The sequence below is a fragment of the Leptidea sinapis genome, chromosome 19 (genome assembly GCF_905404315.1).
Source record: "Leptidea sinapis chromosome 19, ilLepSina1.1, whole genome shotgun sequence".
Taxonomy (NCBI): Eukaryota; Metazoa; Arthropoda; class Insecta; order Lepidoptera; family Pieridae; genus Leptidea; species Leptidea sinapis.
Genome location: NC_066283.1, coordinates 3160764 through 3180983, shown reverse-complemented (window position 1 = coordinate 3180983; position 20220 = coordinate 3160764). Strand labels below are relative to the sequence as shown.

General features: G+C 34.3%; 1 protein-coding gene across 1 annotated transcript in view; it reads right to left on the bottom strand.

Annotated features, from left to right (window-relative positions):
- LOC126969911 (facilitated trehalose transporter Tret1-like) overlaps nt 1-20220 on the bottom strand; it is a 41256-nt gene that overhangs the window by 7104 nt on the left and 13932 nt on the right. Inside the window, exons 2-5 of the mRNA XM_050815537.1 lie at nt 11818-12047; nt 6756-6925; nt 3937-4090; nt 1063-1195 (exon numbers count right to left, since the gene is read on the bottom strand). Of these exons, the coding sequence (XP_050671494.1) occupies nt 1063-1195; nt 3937-4090; nt 6756-6925; nt 11818-12047 (687 nt within the window). The remainder of the gene's footprint in view (nt 1-1062; nt 1196-3936; nt 4091-6755; nt 6926-11817; nt 12048-20220) is intronic.

The following is a 20220-nucleotide window of genomic DNA, read 5'->3' as shown; positions in this document are numbered from 1 at the left end:
CTATCTTGAATGGGCCAAAAACTACTTGTCGTTCATTAAGTGATTTTAAATCCTATTTTATATAAATATATGTGAATTTTAATATCAACTGTAGTGATCCTGTAGATGGAGCCACAAGCTGAGAGTTGAACAAACAACCAAGACCTATCATGGATCATGCGACATTCGTGCGGTTGGATAGTTATTAAGAGGGGCGGGTTCGATCTCGCAGTGTTCATAAAAATTAAATACCAGAAGTAAGTACCAGATAACAAAAAAATACTATTTTTATTGGTTTGGATGTTGAAGCTACGTGATAGCAATCGGATGTGAGGGAGAAAGACTTATAAGCGCTCGTTTTTTTTATGACAATAAGCGACGAGAGAAGCAGGACGATCAGCTGATGTGAATTAATACGCCCTGCCCATTACAATGTAGTACCGCTCATCATTCTTGAAAAACCCAAAAACACATTTGCACTACAACTAAACTCATTTGCCGATTAATTTCACTAGCTACGGCGCCTTCAGACCGAAATACAGCAATGCTTACACATTACTGCTTCACGGCAGAAAAAGGCGCCATTGTGGTAACCATAATATAGACGTCATCCTAGGCAGAGGAGCATCCCACTGGTAGATGCCCTTAGTCGCTCCTTACGACACCCTTGGGCCTGGGACTTCCCTGTTCTTTATATTCCCCGGGCAAGCACAGGGCAAATTAAGAATGTAATAATTTTAGATTATTTTTCCATTATGATATAATTAACAAGATCCGGACGACGGAGCCTTGCTCGGATTTTTAAGAATGTACAAAACTTGAACAATAAAAAATCTTATAGGACATCTGGATTCGAACCAGAGTTTATAGTTGCGAAATTTACCTTTGTATTCTAATGTTATTGTAGGTGTCTCTCATTAAAACACGGATAAAACTACATTTTTTTTAAATTGATACCTAGCTAGATCGATTGATTGCCCTGTATACTAAATTTTATGAAAATCGTTCGAACCGTTTCCGAGATTCAGATTATATATTTATAAATATATACAAGAATTGCTCGTTTAAAGATATAAGACTTACATATTATTTTCCACACTGACTTAGCATCTGCTTGTGTTTGTTTGTCAACCTTAACAATGCTATCAATATCTCGTTCAACAGATCTGTCGGTCGCCTTCACTCCTCGTAACCACGCTAGCACAGCCTTTGCCTCCTAGAATCATAAACAGATTATCAGAATTATGTTATGCAAAATGGTCAAATTGTAGAGTTATTTAGTGAGTATTGCATAATATGTATATGAACATTCTTTTTTGTTATTCGGTTGAGTTCTCGTGACAGGCTTCGTCATGCTCGCTTAAATGTCACTGCTTGTGGCGGTAACGTGGGGCGGTCGTTGCCTTTACTAAAATATGGTCAAGGGCGCTTTTTGTGATGGCTGGATGATCCTGTTACTAGAAAATCTGCTTCATGCTATAAACATTAAAGCTATTCTATTTTTTATAATCACTAATAAAATTCTCGCAAAATACCTTTATTTATTTACGATGTGTGTGGATTGATGCATCTATTTTACTCAGTAAGTCTTGGTTTTACTTATTCGTTTACATTTACTTTTTGCGACGTACTCATGTAAGGCATTGAATATTTGACGTTGAGTATTTTTATTGCATCACTTTACATATATATTGCAATTGTAATGATTTGTAAAACGATGAAGCTCTCAATATTGATTTAAAAGAGTGGTAATGAATTTCTTTCCGCTTCTTCTTATTAAAAGGTCAACCTTTTCCGAAATGGTAGTAAATTGAAAAGAAAACTTTTGATATTCATAAGTGTTATTTCCTTGACATGAATAAATTCATTTTGATTTGATTGAGTCAGTATACTAGTGTTGCTCAACCGCTTCACGTTGCGTTGAGACGTCCGCGTCGCTTCATTGTGTGTCTTCTACCGCATTTGTCACGGGGAGTGCTCCAAAGAGCTGTTTGACTTGGGACTTTTTGTACCAGCCGCCACAATTTCAGATATCATCCTCATCATATGGATATCTGGCCTTCCTCCACAGAGCGGTTTTCAAGGAATTTTCTTTAAAGTACAACCAAAACTGTGGAATGAGTTTCCTTGCGCAGTGTTTCCAGGACGATAATCGATGCTGTAAAACATCTATTACAAGCAGTTAAAACTCGGCAAGGCTCCTGTAATTCCTCTCGTGTTGCAAGAGAGAATAAGTGGTGGTCCCACCAGGTAGCCTAGTCTCGTTTATGTTCTCGTTCCATAAAAAAAATCATAATGGCTTGTTCTTGTTAATTTTAAATTGAATTCTCTCGGATCCAACGAAAGTCTTTTTTTTAATGGAAAAGGAGAACAAACGAGCGTACGGGTCACCTGGAGTTAAGTGATCACCGCCGCCGACATTCTCTTGCAACACCAGAGGAATCACAAGAGCGTTGCCTGTATCTATGTTGTGACGTCCCGTAAACAATGAAGCTCATTCAGATTCAAATATTTTTATTCAAAATAGGACATAAAATCACTTAATGAAAGTCAAAAACTAAATTCCCCCCATTCCAAAGGTCAAAAGGTATGCCTCAGACCTGATAAGAACAGGCGCAACAAACTCAGCGGGCTTCTTTTCATTCCACAGCTTTGTAGTACATGGAAGAAAGTTCCTTGAAAACTGCACTGTGGAGGACCGCCACACATCCAGGTGGTGTGGATAGGTCACCAGTCTAAACCATCTTTTATGTACCTACTTGGTATATAGAATTTGATAATTCTATTCAAATTTCTAATCAATTCATGCAAGCAACTCATGCAAGCAACTCAAGTATTGAAGAATTGCAGAAACGTAAAATCTATGTATACGATAATCATGAAAATCTAAGGAAACGATAAATTAAAAAGTAACGCTTATTAAGTTTAACTGGAATCTCACACATACTTGTTAAATAATAAATATCTGTACCTAAGAGACAATTAAAACTATTAATATGAATTCATCGTAGTCTCTCTTGTACACAGCGCGTACTCCTTCCTTAAAGGCCGGAAACAGTCCTGTGATTCCTCTGGTACTGCAAGAGATTGTGGGCGGCGGTGATCACTTAACACCAAGTGACCCGTACGCTCGTTCGTCCTCCTATTCCATAAAAAAATTACCACAACCATATTATAACATTTTGCTTACTTACACCCTTATCGCATGATGCATGGAAAAGAGTAATACTTGAATACAATTAATAAAGATAAAATTTGTTTCGATAAAATTATATCGATATGTACATGCATGCACTTGTTGAGTAGCAAGATATTTTTATTGCTTACATTAATTATTCTAACATAAGTTACATCGATTAAACGTAAAGGTAAATGAACCATACGTCGTAATTATATAGTTCATTTTTAATTGTATATTGTGCACAACACAAAAATATTAATTTTATTTAAATCGGAAAATTATGATTACCGATGGTAGTTTATCCTTTCGTTGGACTTATTTTTATTGCGGCTATGATTTCTACAATCAAAAATAGCACAATAAGGCATATTTGTATTTTTTTAAAAGATAATAATGCTTCACTTGACATCAAACGACTGGTCTCACTTGAGCCTCGAGTAGGTACATTTGTACACAATAGTGGCGACAGGGTAACGCCCACATGCCACTTCCACTAGTTTTTTCTGTTCTGTGTATACGATAATGTTAGATACAAGGAGAATAAATTTAACAAAATAAAACGTAAACAATTAATGTAATGATTAATCAATTAAGTTCTCATATTGTAAATGAAATAGCGCACTAACCGAAGAGATGTTTTATGAATGTTTTAATGTTAATACCATTATTTATAAAAAATGAAATAAAAAACAAGAAAATAATTTAAATACAAAGTAGAAGCTTTTAAGTTTAATTAAATACTGGATGACTCCAGTGATGTCATACTATAAACATACCTCGATCTTTCCCTGTTTGACTAGATACTCCGGCGTTTCGGGCATCACGAGAAATATGAAAAACATAACAGTTGGGACTAGCAATCCCATCCACAGCATTGTCTTCACTTCCAGCAGATCAGCGAAGACATAGCTTGCCAAGTAGCCGATATTTCTGAAAGTTTAAAAGAAACTAAGAAGTAAATTTAAAAGATACTAAGCTGTGGAATGAGCTTCCTTGTGCGGTGTTTTCGGGACGATGCGACATGGGTACCTTTAAAAAAAGCGCGTACACCTTCCTTAAAGGCCGGCAACGCTCATGTGATTCCTCTGGTGTTGCAAGAGAATGTGGGCGGCGGTGATCACTTAACACCAGGTGACCCGTACGCTCGTTTGTCCTCCTATTCCATAAAAAAAAAAGTTTAAAAGAAATCTGTGAAATTTACAATATGAAATGACAACACCTATTACGTTAAATGGAAAGAAAACTTTCCCATTAAACTACTCATGCCAATGTTCAAAAAGATTCTTTCGAAGTTTTTATTTTTACAGGTTTCTTTCGAAACATTTTTGCATTTGCGTGTGTGGACATGTACGGTCAGCATAAAAATAAATAAACCAATAATTTTATATTTTTTTATAACTTTTATAGCCAGGTAATTCATATTGAACTAATAACCATATTAAAATAAGGAATTTGTTATGTTTTTAATGTGATAACCCTCACTTCTAAGATTATTACACAAATAAAATCAAAAACAAATTTTTATGAACGATGCGGGACTTGAACCCAAAGTAAAGTAGATCCTGTAGATGAAGCCACAACCTGAGAGTTGAACAAAGCATATAAGATTTTATGACGATACGTCACTCGAACGGTTAGCTCAGTTGACAGAGCACTCGAACGGAACGCCTATCTATTTTACTTTGGGTTCAATTCCCGCATCGTTAATAAAATTTTGTTTTCAAATTTTATTTGGATATTACAATAGTGAATTTTAATACTAAACAGAATTTTTAATTCTAAATTTTTAAAATTGGAGTTAACTGTAATTTGTTCTGATATTATATCTAACGTCTAATCCGTGCCTTGAATTTTTTAATAACTTAACAATAATAACTCAGAACAATATATTATAAACCACAAATAAAATCAATTCAATCATTTATTTACTAAAACCATATAGTCAGACCTCACAAAAGCAATGCTTATAAATATAACTAGCTGACCCAGCAAACGTATTGCCGATATTAAAATCGCGATACAAAAGTAACTGTTGATCGTAGATAGGTGAAAATTTGAAGTTGTATATCTTTTTAATGCTGACTCATAATCAAACAAATTTAAAAAAAAAAATGTCAAAAAAATTAAAAAAAAAAAATCGTGTGGACCACCCTTAACATTTAGGGGGATGAAAAATAGATGTTGTCCGATTCTCAGACCTACCCAATATGCACTCAAAATTTCATGAGAATCGGTCAAGCCGTTTCGGAGGAGTTCAAAGTTTAACACCATGACACGAGAATTTTATATATTAGATTATTATTTATTTGGCATTCAACATTGACTTTTGACTGTCAATATATTTCCTCCTTCAAAATATATATTATATTGTAATTGAAATGATTTTGTAAATCGATGAAAATTGTAAATCTTGATATAAAAGAGTGGCAATCAGTTTCTTGCTTCTTCTTCTCATTAGCTCAATCTTTTACGAAGTAGCGGTAGATTCAATAAGAAAAAAAAATTTGACATTCATAAGTGTTATTCCGTGACCTACATGAATAAAGTGATTTTGATTTGATTTGATTTCAAGTTTAGAATTCCTGTAAATATATAAATACTAATACAAAAACGTCTCGATAATAAGTTACCTGTAATGATATGCACTTTTGGCATTGCAATATAATTATGTAGTTAATGTTGTAACAGTCTGCTATGTTTTAAACGTGATAACCCTCACTTCTAGTATTAATACACAAATAAAATTTGAAAAACAATATTTTATGAACGATGCGGGGCTCGAATCCACGACCTCTGGCGATCCGTGCCAGTGCTCTAACCAACCGAGCCAATCGTTCGAGTGACGTATCGTCATAAAATCTTGTATGCTTTGTTCAACACTCAGGTTGTGGCTTCATCTACAGGATCTACTTTACAGTTGATAACCTGCTCAACCCCAATATTTGCATATTGGAAAATTGACTTGAGATGTCGCTCTTGTAAATCTAAACAATTTGTTATGCTTTTAAAGTGATAACCCTCACTTCTAGTCAATTTCCCAATATGCAAATATTGGGGTTGATATATCTTTAAATTGCAAAACCAAGGTCGAGTAGGAAGTTGAGTTTCTTGTATGTTTTTTCTCACGAGCTCAACTTTTTCCGAACATATGGTATATTCAGAAGTTTAAAAGTAATATTTATAGCGACGATTCAAAAGCTAAAAGTTGAGCCTAATTGAATAAAGTTTAGTTATGACTTTGAAAACAACCATTTACAAAAATATCAAAGCAGTGAAGCAATAAATGGCGTTGAATTAACAAGGTTTTTTATTACATTATATTAATTTTTTTATATAGAAGCACACAATTGCTTTTATTTATTTGGTATATTTATTATGCAATCTAGAAAAGGGCAAAACGTTAATTAATGAATTTCTTATATTCAGATAATTCTTATCAAATTATTTCTAATACACTCTCAAATTAAAATGCAGTGCGCCCTTCTTTCTCCCAATTCTGAGTGGCCCTACTAGGGGATTATAAGTTGGGACTTATTATATCCTGTTGTTGTTTAGGGCTGTCATGGAAAGAAGACTTGGTGTACCAACTAAATACCTGTTCAAAATAAGCAATGACCCAACTGCTCCTCTCAGGTCAATGTCGCTGATCTCTTTCAGGTATATCGGCAGCACGATGTAACAGGCTGAGCTGGGGATACCAGCTATTCCTCGCGCCAGGATCAGCGCCCACGGCTCAAGGCATATCAGCTTTATCTGCCAGTATATCTGGAAGATAAGTTTGACTTTTATTATTAGGACAGATGTAGACCTATGATTAGGACAATTGTTCGTCTTATTTACCTTTCAAACTTTAGTATTTTCTTTGATTAACGCGAGTGCTACACATTTAAATAAAACACGTTTAATAGTTATTTATGCAACTGTTGTGTAATAAGGGGTATTAAAACACGATTCGCCGAGTGTGATAATAATATCACATGAGTGTTTTAATACCTAATTATCAACAGTTGCATACAAGACTTTATCTACACTCAGAATATGAATCCTCTAAAAGATTCTGGAACAGTTAGGTTACTGCTAACATTAAAACAGCAGTCCTAGTAGTAACCTAATATCATTCATTACTGATTATATACAAATAAAATAAGTATTAATGAAACAATTACTTATTTTAGTAGTAATTTACATTTTACATTTACACAAAAATGGCGGGGATTCGAATAACCTACTTTTTTTTTACGGCGCGCGACGTTCTGGGAGTGTGGAGCGCGCGTAAACGAAAATGTTCTTTTTTTGAAATTCATACAGATACCAGGCATCGAGCAATAAGAATGTGGCTGTATGTTAAAACTCTTTGCGCATGAAGGGATAAAAAAGAACATAGGAGTGTTGTTATGAAATTCAGTACAACATTACAACACTCTTTTGGGTGATGTAATGGTTATTAGAATATTGGGTGTTTTAAGGTCGGCAATAAGCTAACTGTTTCAGAATCTTTAATAGAGGATTTAAAGCATGGGTGTAGATAAAGTATTAAAACGCATGTAATTAATTGTAAATGTGTTTTTACATTAGATTTTTGAGGAAAAGTTAAATTTTTATCATTATTATAGTTAACTCGACGTTTCTAGTCATTTCCAGATCTCGTTTTCAGGGGGACTGCAGATGAAATGATGTCAAAGATAGTACTAGTTTAGATAGTTTGTCATAGTAAACTCCGAGGCAATAAATGGCGCTAAACTTAATAATGGCAAGTAAAAATGTAACTTTTACTCAAAAATCTAATGTAAAAACACAGTTGCATTACACGTGTTTTAATCCTTTAAATGTCAAATAACGCCAGTAATTTCACTGAAACACAGTAATGTTTACACATTACTGCTAATGTCCTAATAATAAAGTAATGTTGCAATGTCCAAGAAACGGTCTAACTCTAAAAATAATTTATATAGCAAAATAACGTTTGCCGGATCAGCTAGGCGAACTTTAAAAGGAAGGAGCGTTGAAATTCGAAAAATAAGGAGCCAATAACCATCTAGGATAAATTTCGCATCGAATGATGGTAGTTTCATGTCGATACGATCAGTGGTTTAGGCGTGAAAGAGCCTCAAACAAAGACCATTTTCGTTATATATATATATATATACTAGCTGACTCGACAGACGTTGTTCTGTAGCTGTTGTTATAATGAAATTGTTTCACAGCGGAACTGTCAAACCGTGCGTCATTAAATTCTCTCACAGAATATATGTATATAACAAATATTGGAAATAAAAATAATTATTGGAAATCGAAGTTTCTCTCTCAAGTTGGACTAAACTGCACTCCCTGCAGTAATCCCAATTTAAATCCGTTCGTTAGTATAGGTGTCTATCGCGGACAAACAACGTGTCACGTAATTTATATATATTAAGACTAACTGACCCAGCAAACGTTGTATTGCCGATATTAAAATCGCGATACAAAAGTAACTGTTGATCGTAGATGGGTGAAAATTTGAAGCTGTATGTAGTTTTTAATGCTGACTCATAATCAAACAAATTTAAAAAAAAAGGCAAAAAAAAATTAAAAAAAAATCGTGCGACCACTCTTAACATTTAGGGGGATGAAAAAAGGATCCGATTCTCAGACCTACCCAATATGCACTCAAACGTTCATGGGAATCGGTCAAGCCGTTTCGGAGGAGTTCAAAGTTTAACACCATGACACGAGAATTTTATATATTAGAAAGATATTATATAGATGATAGAAGAAGAATATAGATGTATGAATGACAATGTAATTACTTCCAAAACCAATGGTTCTTAGTTCTTACACAAGTTCCTAGTAAAGAAATCAAACAATAAAGTTTGCCATACAACAATAGAACTAGTCTATCTTGTTGTTTTAATACAAAAACTTCGGAACACCACGGACCGGAAGACATTTTTCTTTTGTGGTTTTCGCAAAACCAGTAACAATAACTTCTAATTAGATTACAGATCGGAACTAAGCAAACTATTTTATACTAGTTTCTTCTTGGTAACTGCATTGGTACGATGTGATAACTGGATCGTATTCGGCTCCTTTCCACAGGATGCCGGCTAGATTATGAGTACCACAACGGCGCCTATTTCTGCCGTGAAGTAGTAATGTGTAAACATTACCGTGTTTCGGGTCTGAAGGGCGCCGTAGCTAGTGAAATTACTGGGCAAATGAGACTTAACATCTTTAATTTTCAAGGTGACCAGCGCAGTTGTAGTGCCGCTCAGAAGCTTTTTGAGTGTTTCAAGAATACTGAGCGGCACTGCAATGTAATAGGCAGGGCGTATCAGTAATCATAAGCGGAATATCCTGCTCGTCTCGTCCCTTTTTTTCATAAAAAAAAAAAAAAAAAACAATTTATCCAAGTTGTACATAATATGTGACCGAGTTTAAAAATTGCTTGTACGCGACATCTAATGTTATTTTCACATACAAATAAAAAACGCGGTTAATTATAAGAAATTTAACATTTTTTATCGTTAGTTAAAATATAACATTATAAGTAAATAAATAATAATCCATTTCTCTGGTACTTAATAAAAAAGTCCCGACTCCCGGAAATCTATCTCTGTTATTTTATATACCTAACTAGCTGACCCAGTTAAACATTGTATTAAAAAAATTCAATAATTAAAATTTTTGGGGTATAAAAAATAGATGAAAACCGATTCTCAGACCTACCAAATATATCGGACTTTAATAGTTATTATATTCGATTGGTTATCTTGTAATCCTTTTGCGGATCTGTGGATGGAACAGAATAATATAAAAATCGCCATACAAAATTATGTGGTGATTTTAGACAGGTGAAAATTTGATGCTGTATGTATTTTTCAAGCTTTTTCGATGCTATTCTACGTTTCTAGAAAGAACAATTTTGTAAAAATCTTGCAAAAATGGTTTTGACAATTAATTACGAATACGGCTGTATGGGCCTGAACCTTTAGCCTGTCCTAATAATGGACGAAGAAAAAAAAAAATAACGAATGACGCAAACGTCAGAAAATTTTAGGAACCAACTTCAACCTGTTACTTTTACAGTGATTCGTGCGCATCTTAAAATTTCACTCTCATCATTATTTCATTACGCGCATTAAATAAGTTTAACTTCAACAATTGAATAGCCTTTGCACAAACAGACGACTTTGAAGACACATTCAATACAGTCCAGAATATAAGAGCGGCCCTAAAGATAATAATGTTGTAGGTGATTATACGCCATTTGTTTTTGATGATTTATATAGTTATGGATTATTATATTATTATTTATTTCCTTACATCTATACATTTAGATATTTACTTATAAATTGTATTTGTTTTAAATAATAAAATACCAATTTTGTTAGTTAATATTTTCGACATAAGGACCGCCTTTAGCGGTAAAAGCCTCCTCCATTGATTTCCACTTGTTCCTGTCTCTTACAATTCTTGTCCACATCTTTCCTGCTGTTTCTACTATGACATCGCTCCATCTCTTATTAGGCCTCCCCTTAATTTCGTTTCCTATTTATAGGGTACCAGTTCGTTACTACTTTGGACCATCTTTCGTTTAAACGTAGAACAGATAAGGCTACATCTTTTGTTTTGGTTTTATTTCATATTGTGACATTTTTAATTTTGTCTCTTATTCTTAGCCCCATATAACTTCTCTCAATTCCTCTCTGACAAACTTTAAAACTGAACGTTATTTATATTATGATTAAAATTATTTGATTTACATAAATCCAAACATCTAACTATAGAGTTGCTGTAGTTTAGACATGGCCTTCGATTTTTTGTATTAAGGTCAAGCACCTGACAGACTGCCTATTTTAAGCTAAAATTATGCATTCACTTCCGTACAGTAGATGTTTCTCCATATAATAAACATTTTTACTAACGCACCCATATAATAAATTAAGTTGTTTCGGATTCGTTTTCAATGTTAGCCGGATATGACGTACCTATATCCTATATGTTGTAGAAACGTTTAGTAAATCTATATACATATAATAGAATCATAACGATATAAACTGTATATTCAATATTTTTAAAAATATACTTGCTTCGTGTTCTTTATTAGAATTTTTGTCTATTTGTCCGTTTATCTGTTAGCCTATTGTATATGTCCGGCCAAAACGCAAAAACTTCTGGATAGATTTAATTCGGGACGACTAATTATCATGCTAGATAGAAGGAAGTTAAAAATAATAATTAATCGGTTATTGAAATGCCAAAGGCTGGAAACGGATAAAAATCAAAGAGAAATTAAACAATATGTTTAATAAAAATATTGATAAATGATCGCCGTGTTAAGATGGCAATTGATTGTAAGTTGGCTTTCATTTTATTATGGTCATAGATGACCTCAATAATATTAATTAATAATTATTAATAATTGAACTATTAAAAGAGATGGACATATTGATTTTGACAGTGTCATTATAGGACAAGTCAAGGTGACGAGCGCAATTGTAGTGCCGCTCAGAATGTTTGGGGTTTTCAAGAATCCTGAGCGGCACTGTATAGTAATAGGCAAGGCTTATAAAATACTATCAGCTGAACGAACACTCGTCTCATTCCTTATTTTCATAAAAAAAAATTTAACCCGCGTGACCTTCTAAGGTTTCTTAATAATATTGTGTAATACTCACAATCAACGATAATGTGGTGACTAAAGTCATGATCTTCCTGCCATATCTGTCAGTGAGATGACCCAGAGGAGCTCCGCAGACGATAGCAGTAATATATGTAACCGAAGTCATCCAGGATATATCCGAGCTGGTTAAAGGCTGTGATGACGGTCCGTCAGGTGACTGCAACACTATCAGCATGGGCGACAGCCATCCTTGGATCATGCCGAAACTCAGAAGTGGGATCGTTACTGGAAAAAAAAAATACTTTACATTTTTTTTGTTTTATGGATAAAAACGACTTCAATAAAAATTAAACAACTACAATATTCATATTTAATTTTTCGCAGTGGCTGTTTGTACGGGTACTGGACGAATAAATTATATTTATTCGTACATTTATTCAATTTTTTTTTCTAAGTTGACCTAGCTCAGTCGGAAATTGTTTTTTTAATTTTATGATTCCTTTTTTATGTATTAATTATTAATAATATTAATAAACTTATCATAACACATTGTCTGATTTTTTAATAAACTATTCAAATGTATGATCTGTGTTTTATTTACCCGCTCAGAGGTTGTATTTTTTTTTCGTTATTTTCTTGAAAATTGTGTATTGTAATAAAATTAGTAGCACTATAAACATGGACCAAATCTCTATCACTATGATTTATAAAAATTGGTTACGTTAGGTTATGTTAGAACAGTTAAAACAACGCACGAGCCGAGCGTAGCGGGCCGCGGTAGCGGCCGGCGAGTGCCAGAAACGAATTCTAGGCGTTTCCTTTTCTTTCCTCCCCATAAAAATGTCCAACCCTTAAAAATGTCATAATTTGTGGTTAGGTTATAATGCTTGTCCAGTACCCGTATTAATAATTACAAATTGTTCGTACAGTACCCGTATTAATAGACTCGGCCTTTATTTTTTTATAGATAACTTGTTTAAAAATACAATATGTCGCAGTTGTATGTTTTTGTAGACTGATTTATATTTTACATTTGATAGCTAGAAAGCTGTGTTATGTGCTCCACGTATCCCAGAAGCCCTAACATTGATACGATAAATGGTTTCATCAAATAATTTCGATGCCTTACCTTCAGCTTCATCATCCAATCATATCGATGGTTCTGCTGTCATTAAAACCCTTTAAATACTGTTATAGTCGCTAGACTGTCTAGTGCAATACATAAAACTGAATACTTCCACTGGCTTCTAGTGGTACAATAAGATGTACGTTAGTAAGTTTTATACTGCACTTTCTCGAAAAGTTCCTTCGATGTGACTTCTGGGCCAAAACAGCGTAATTTATTCCACGAAGTCACTAGCGAGTTCATAAGAAGAAATCTCGTAATATGCAATCTGAACGTTTACCTCGATATTGTACACAATATGTCTTTTTGTATATCTACGTGTCTTATCATGGTTCACAACTTTTTTATGTCTTATTTATTGTTTTGCTTTTAAAAGTATATATGAATACATTTTCTATTGGATCTTTACAGTCAACTAATTTTTAATAGTGGAGAACTATCAATTTGGTCGGCAATGTTACAATACAGGATGAACATTGAAATTAACCTCACCTATCTCGCAGAAGGGTAGAAAGGGTACTGGCATACTTCCTTAGCTTTATTAACTTACATGTACATTTATATTATTATGTTTAGGAGTACAACCGGTAAAGCACTTAAATTCTCAGATCCATGATGTAATAGTCGGTTGTTTCAATTTTCTTATGGCTTTCCATTAAGAGTAATTTGTGGCCGCAGTGGAGTCCAAGGTACTTAGGTAATTTTGGAAACCTCTGTTGCGGTGATTATCCAGAGATCGTTTCACATCTTTTATCATGTGGTTTAATCATTTTTTTCATCATTCAATTCATCTACTTTGTTGCCATTGTTTCCTTGCTTTTCGTTTTTCATAAATTTTGTCCATGGTGGACTTGTCAACCTGTGTTGCTGGCTTGGTGATATTATTTTTGGGAGCTGCCGTCCAGGCGGCGTCTTGTATGCTTGCGTTAAAAAATTTGACTGCAGCTGTTGTATAACTTGCTGACTTCAGGGTGATGGATTTTTAAAAAGTATTGTATATAAGTACACGAAAAGAGGCTAGTTAGTTTTATTATTGTGGAGTGTACATTTTGGTAGTTTTCTACAGCATTGGTACGAAGCTCGATCGAATTTACGAATTAATAAATGTAATCAATCACGTCCGGAGTTAGTCAGGGCTCGATTCTTGGCCCATTCCTATTCCTACTCATGATAAATGATCTTCCAACAGTCATCAAACACGCTAAGGGCTTGCTATACACTGATGATTTAAAACTGTTTGCAGTAATAAGGTCAGAGGCTGATTGCGTGGCATTGCAAGATGACATAGATGCTGTTCTCGCATGGAGTTTCATAAATAAAATGGACTTCAACCTTAGGAAATGCTCATTGATGACTTATGGCCAAATATGGTACCCTATCAAGTTCGACCATAAAATCGATGGCCAAATAGTCACTAGGTCTGCAAACATCAAAGACCTGGGGTCACACTTGATCATAAAATGAACTTTCATCATCATGTTATACATATAGAATCGCATAAGTATAGAATCGCATAGGCGCCGCGGCTTCCTTCTTAGAAACGCAAGGGATTTTCACCACAAAAATGTCTTCCGGCTGATCTACAACGCGCTAGTTAGATCAAAATTAGAATCTAGCGCATCTGGAACCCGCACGAGGACGCCTATGTGGAAAAAGACGCCTCCTTGAAAAAGTTCAGAAGGTATTTCTGAGGTACCTTTATACGGGTATTATCGAATCAAATTTATTTTGGGGTATCTGAATATTATTCTTTGGAAGTTCGGCGGGAGTATCGACAACTCACTTCTTTCTGATTTTTGTTCTGAACCTCCGTAATCATATACTTGAACTGTTTGCGGTTCCGCAGAGGCAAACAGTTGCGCATGCACAGGTAGTGGCATCTATACCCTGCATCCTCACCGCGTTCAACGTCCGTCTGAACGCAAACCCTGAGTGTGACTTTTTCACGGATGAATGGACGGGAATAATGTCAGAATGCTCGAAGTACAGTGAGCGAGATGAATGTCTGAATTAATAATGAATTTTCTTTAATTAATGTATTAGGTGTTGACGTGTTAAAGGCGTATTACCTTCAAGGCTGGGTACTTTAACTGGAGTGTGAGGGTTTTAAGGCATACTCTCGCTATGGCGATGGATTTAAACTCCATTGGGATGTGTTGAGGGTGATGGTTACCATCTTGGCAGAATCTGCAAAGGCTGGGTTCACTGTAGCCAAATTTATAAACGACTTCGAAAAGGAGGAGGTTCTCAATTCGATTGGTATTTTTTTTATGTACACAGATAACGCTTATGATTCGATTTCCGTGACTCTTCTTTAGTTTGATGCAGAATGTTTCCCATTCAGTCCCATAAAAATTTGACATCGTTTGGCCCAGTAGTTTTCATTTTATGAACAATAGAAATTATAATTTTTCTTACTTACTTATAAGTATATATTGAAATCTTAAATGTCGAGTTAGTAAATCTTTAATTGAGCGATGCTATATCAACATGATCCCAAAATATTTTGAAAGCAAATGTGTTACTAAATTCAAAAGAATTATCAAGATTATTATCACATGTGTGTGTGATTTAAATAACATAAATGACATTATTGTAACGACACTGACTTAAAACCTATCAATAGGTAGCACATATAAATAATAGCATTTTATTAATATAACAGGTAAAGGTGTATTAAATTAAATTTTTAGTTATTTGATACTTTTCACTTTTAGAAGTCGGTTTTTTTAAACGTAGTTTTTTTTTATTTTATTTAAAAAAAATGCCACCGAGTATCTTGCGTTCTTCTCAGATGTTGATGTTCAGTGTTTAAAATACTTTGTATAAAATATTTGAATTGAATTGATTTGACCTAGAATATGTTTCTGCCCTAAATACCCACCTCAACCGGATTTGTATATAAAAAGAAACTATGTAATTAATTATATAATAAATTAATATTGTAATACTTAATTCACAGACAACAAAAATACCGCTACGGATCGTCCTCGAATCAAATCTTAGAAAGTTGACGGGGAAGACACAAAACAAGATAATTTAAAAAACGGGTTAAAAATTATTGACGTTATACTTTCGTAGAAAATATTTTTGATATTATATTTTATGGTTATTCTATATCATATTCACCTACTTTTTTTATTTGTTTAAAATTATTTATTTGTATATGATGCATTTTTCAAAATTAATTTAGGATTGTGAAGTTCCAACGGTGTATTAACTATTCCGGGCTATAAAGGGAATCCCTTATGGACTGGACAAACAAAATGGTTATAGTGCTATACTACTACTAGGGCTATACTAGGTCTAGCGGTATTTGGCTATGGTAATTTTTACCTTTTTTTTTATTATGAAGGCAAAGGTTTCCTTTACATTTAACACTACAAATATAATAAATATTAATAAAAGAGTTAGCGGACAAAATAAAGACAATTTAATGTAATTAAACCAGAAATGAAAATTACTCAAAGAAAAATTCCTTTGCACAGGATGCCGGCTAGATTATGGGTACCACAACGGCGCCTTTATTCTGCCGTGAAGCAGTAATGTGTAAGCATTGCTGTGTTTCGGTCTGAAGGGCGCCGTAGCTAATGACTTTACTAGGCAAATGAGACTTAGCATCTTATGTCTCAAGGTGACGAGCACAAATGTAGTGCAGCTCAGAATTATTGGGTTTTTCAAGAATCCCGAGCGGCACTGCATTGTAATGGGCAGGGCGTATCAATTACCATCATAATTACGTCCTGCTCGTCGCATCCCTTACTGTCATAAAAAAACCAGAAAGAGGCCAAAATTAAAATTAAAATTAAAATTATTGACAACGTAAAAGAAAAAAAGGCCAATCATGTCTGAGATTCGAAGATGATATAAAAAAGAAGAAGAGCAATCTATTCGATAGGTAAAGGCAAAACATCGAGCTATTTATGTAATTGGAAACCCAACAACCGCATACTAATAAAAAAACTACTTACAAAAAATGAAAAAAATATATCCAAGTGTAGAGATACACTACTTTTGATTTGGATTACAATTAGTTAATAATGTTCTTGATTTTCAAGAAGTAAGCGCAACTAAAATGTAACAAATGTGAAAATTATGTAAATTTGAAATTACCTAACAAAGAGAAGGTAAATAACTAATATTAAACGAGGAAACATTAGTTTAAGCATTGTGAATAAGGGCTTGGAACCTCTTGAATTAAATAATACCTTTTTTAACCGACTTCAAAAAGGAGGAGGTTATCAATTCGATCGGTATTTTTTTTATGTATTTACACCGATTACTCTGAGATTTATGATCCGATTTACGTAATTCTTTTTTTGTTCGATGCGAAATAGATGCCATTTGGTCCCATATAAATTTAACATAGTTTGTTTTCTGTGTACGGGTTTTCTTACCTTATGCAAACCTTTACCTTTAATATTAATAAAATACTATTATTTTTTTATGTGCTACATATAGATAGCTTTGAAGTCGGTGCCAAGCCAAATGTAATAAAGGTACCTACACTCGCCACGCGTGACTTAGAGCGAGATAGCTTCTTCTAGAACCAAGCGGGCCAGACAACCTAAATAACTACAGTAAGTAAGCTGTTTATAATATTAAGTTTTATATTGTTTAGGGCTTGGCACTGACTTAATATCTATCAATAGGTCGCACATACAAATAATAGTATTTTATTAACATTAAAGGTAAAGGTTTGCATAAGAGGTGTATTAAATAAAATTTTTAGTTATTTCAGACTTTTCAGTTTTTAAAATTGGTTTTTTTAAACGTAGTTTTTTTTTAAAGAAAATATTAAAAATAGAAGCTGTAAATTGACATGGTGATGAAACAGGAAGGTATTCGAATTCTTTTCTTCGGAAAAGTGTGAGTAACTACTAAGTCCTCAGGCTGAGATCTAAACTTAGAATTTGCTCAGACTTTACTGACGTAAAATTTTGCCGAGTGTGATAAACACTGACTTTACTTTTGGATTGCAAAATATCAGCTGTTAATTGACTATAAAAATGAAATCAAAGATGATGCTAAGCTTACACTCAGCTAAGTTTTACGTAAGTAAAGTCTGAGCAATGTCTAAGTACTCTCTACATATTATCTCAGCCTCAGTCTTTACAGTAAGAATGATTTACCGAACGATATATTTCATCGAACGAGAAAATGTTGAAGGCAAACTTCATTTTCCGAAGAGCGATGAGTGGAGATTTCAGTTATTTTTTTATTAGCCTATCGGATCCCACTGCTGGGCAAAGGCCTCCCCTGTTTTACTCCATTTATCTCGGTCCTGTCCTCCGCAACCAAGTCTTATTATAGGCCTCCAAATCGTCATGCCATCGTTCTTCTGCCTCGACATCTTGGCCCGTCCCGAGGCACCCAATGCGTGAGGACCTGTGTCCATTCAAAAATTCATTCTGTGCAGATTTCAGTTATATAAAATTTAATAGATGATTTGTAAAAGGGTAATAAAAAGGTTTCCACCTATTTATTACCGTACTAAGATAAGTTAAGATTGTGTTTAACCTTCCGAAATCGGCAAGTGCCCCTGCGCCGCGGTATGCCTTAGATCGGCGCCATTTTTCCGCGCGCGCAGCGGTCTGTTAATGCGTAGATTGCTTATAATTATGATGATTTGAGTGAATGTATAAGAAAGCTATAAAACCATGCAAAATAAACCATTTTATAAACAGAAAGAGGGTAAGAACTTGGTCAGGGCGTAGTGTGCCTTACGGCACTTCCGATTTTGGTGTATTTAAAAAATCTAGTCACATTGGAAATAATTAGATAATGAAGCTGAAAATGTTGATTTAAATTTTAAGTGTGAATGAGATCCTTGTTACTTGTTCTGACCTCTACTCGGCGAAAGGAATATTCCTACCAAATTTCAGGTCTCTACGCCTAATGGTTCCAGAGGTATCGTGATGAGTGACTATATACGTGGAAATCTCTTATGTATATATAGATGTATATAATGCTATATTTAAACGATATTACATTAAACATTAACTAATTAAATGAATTACCATTAAGTAATACAGCATCATTCATGCTACTATTTCCTTGGATACAATTTCACCAACTAATTGCTTTTCAGTCAACTGAACTCTTTATGTATTGTTGGCTGCCAGCTAGGAGGGAAATAAATATTAAAAGGGGAAAATCGGAAAGGGGCTTACCATATGGAGAATTCTGGTAGCGGACCACATGAGTAACTAGGTTTTATTTTCTCATCTGGTCCGGCTGTACTAAATCCGACCATGTTTTTAGGCTTTTACGCTAACACACACACAGAAAACGCTTGCTCACAGAACCAATTCAAGACATCTGTCATGATTGAGTTGAGCAGGTTATCAACTGTAAAGTAGATCCTGTAGAGTGAGAGTTGAACAAAGCATACAAGATTTAATCAATGATACGTCACTCGAACGGTTGGCTCAGTTGGTAAGAGCTCTCGCAGGGAACAAGAGAGGTCGCGGGTTCGAATCCCACATCGTTCATAAAATTTTGTTTTCAGTTTTATTAGTGTATAATATTCATATGAATGAGATTATGGAAGTATATATTATAAGAATCATTGTGAGTCAATCTCGTGTAGTCTACCAAATATTCGAATCACAAACACGGACTAGTGAAAAAAATAAGGACTCCGTGTCACCTTACATAACAATGTTGCACCAAAACAAGCCCATTAACGTGTAAATGCATAGCCCCACGCACACACACTACTACAAGCCGATAGGCGGCCATTATAAGAATTGTCATCGTCTGTGACAGATCAGTTTGCGTCTCAATAAAATATTTTAAAAATGCCGTCTTGCGTTGTGAAAAAGTGTAAAAACGATACTATATAAGTATTTGTGGCCATATATGATTATTTAAGGGAGAAAAAATTGTGTAACTAGTATCCCCTGTAACCGGACACACACTAGCATAACTCCATCTTTTTTTACTCGTCCGTGATCACAAAATATAGATTTGATGTTCTTCGTACGCCGTAATTGTTACACGTAAAGTATGTGTACCGTGGCAGTAGGTACTTATTAATAAATATAACCGAATATAAAATTCTCTGAGTACTTAAACCGTTAACTGGTTTGAATTTCTTTTTTTTTCGATTTTGCAAGTCTTGTTATGAAAGCGGTTACTAGCTATTCCCGCGCTTGGGGAATTCCAAAGGTTGAAACTCCGCATGCACATAATATTTTCTGGTGAAACTCGGCTGATGGTCGACAATTTTGTCATACTCGTAATGAGCAATAAATTTTCGGTTTTTATTGTGTATATAAATTTTGAATTAAATAAAAAATAAGCAGTTTTTTGTGTAGGTACTGATAA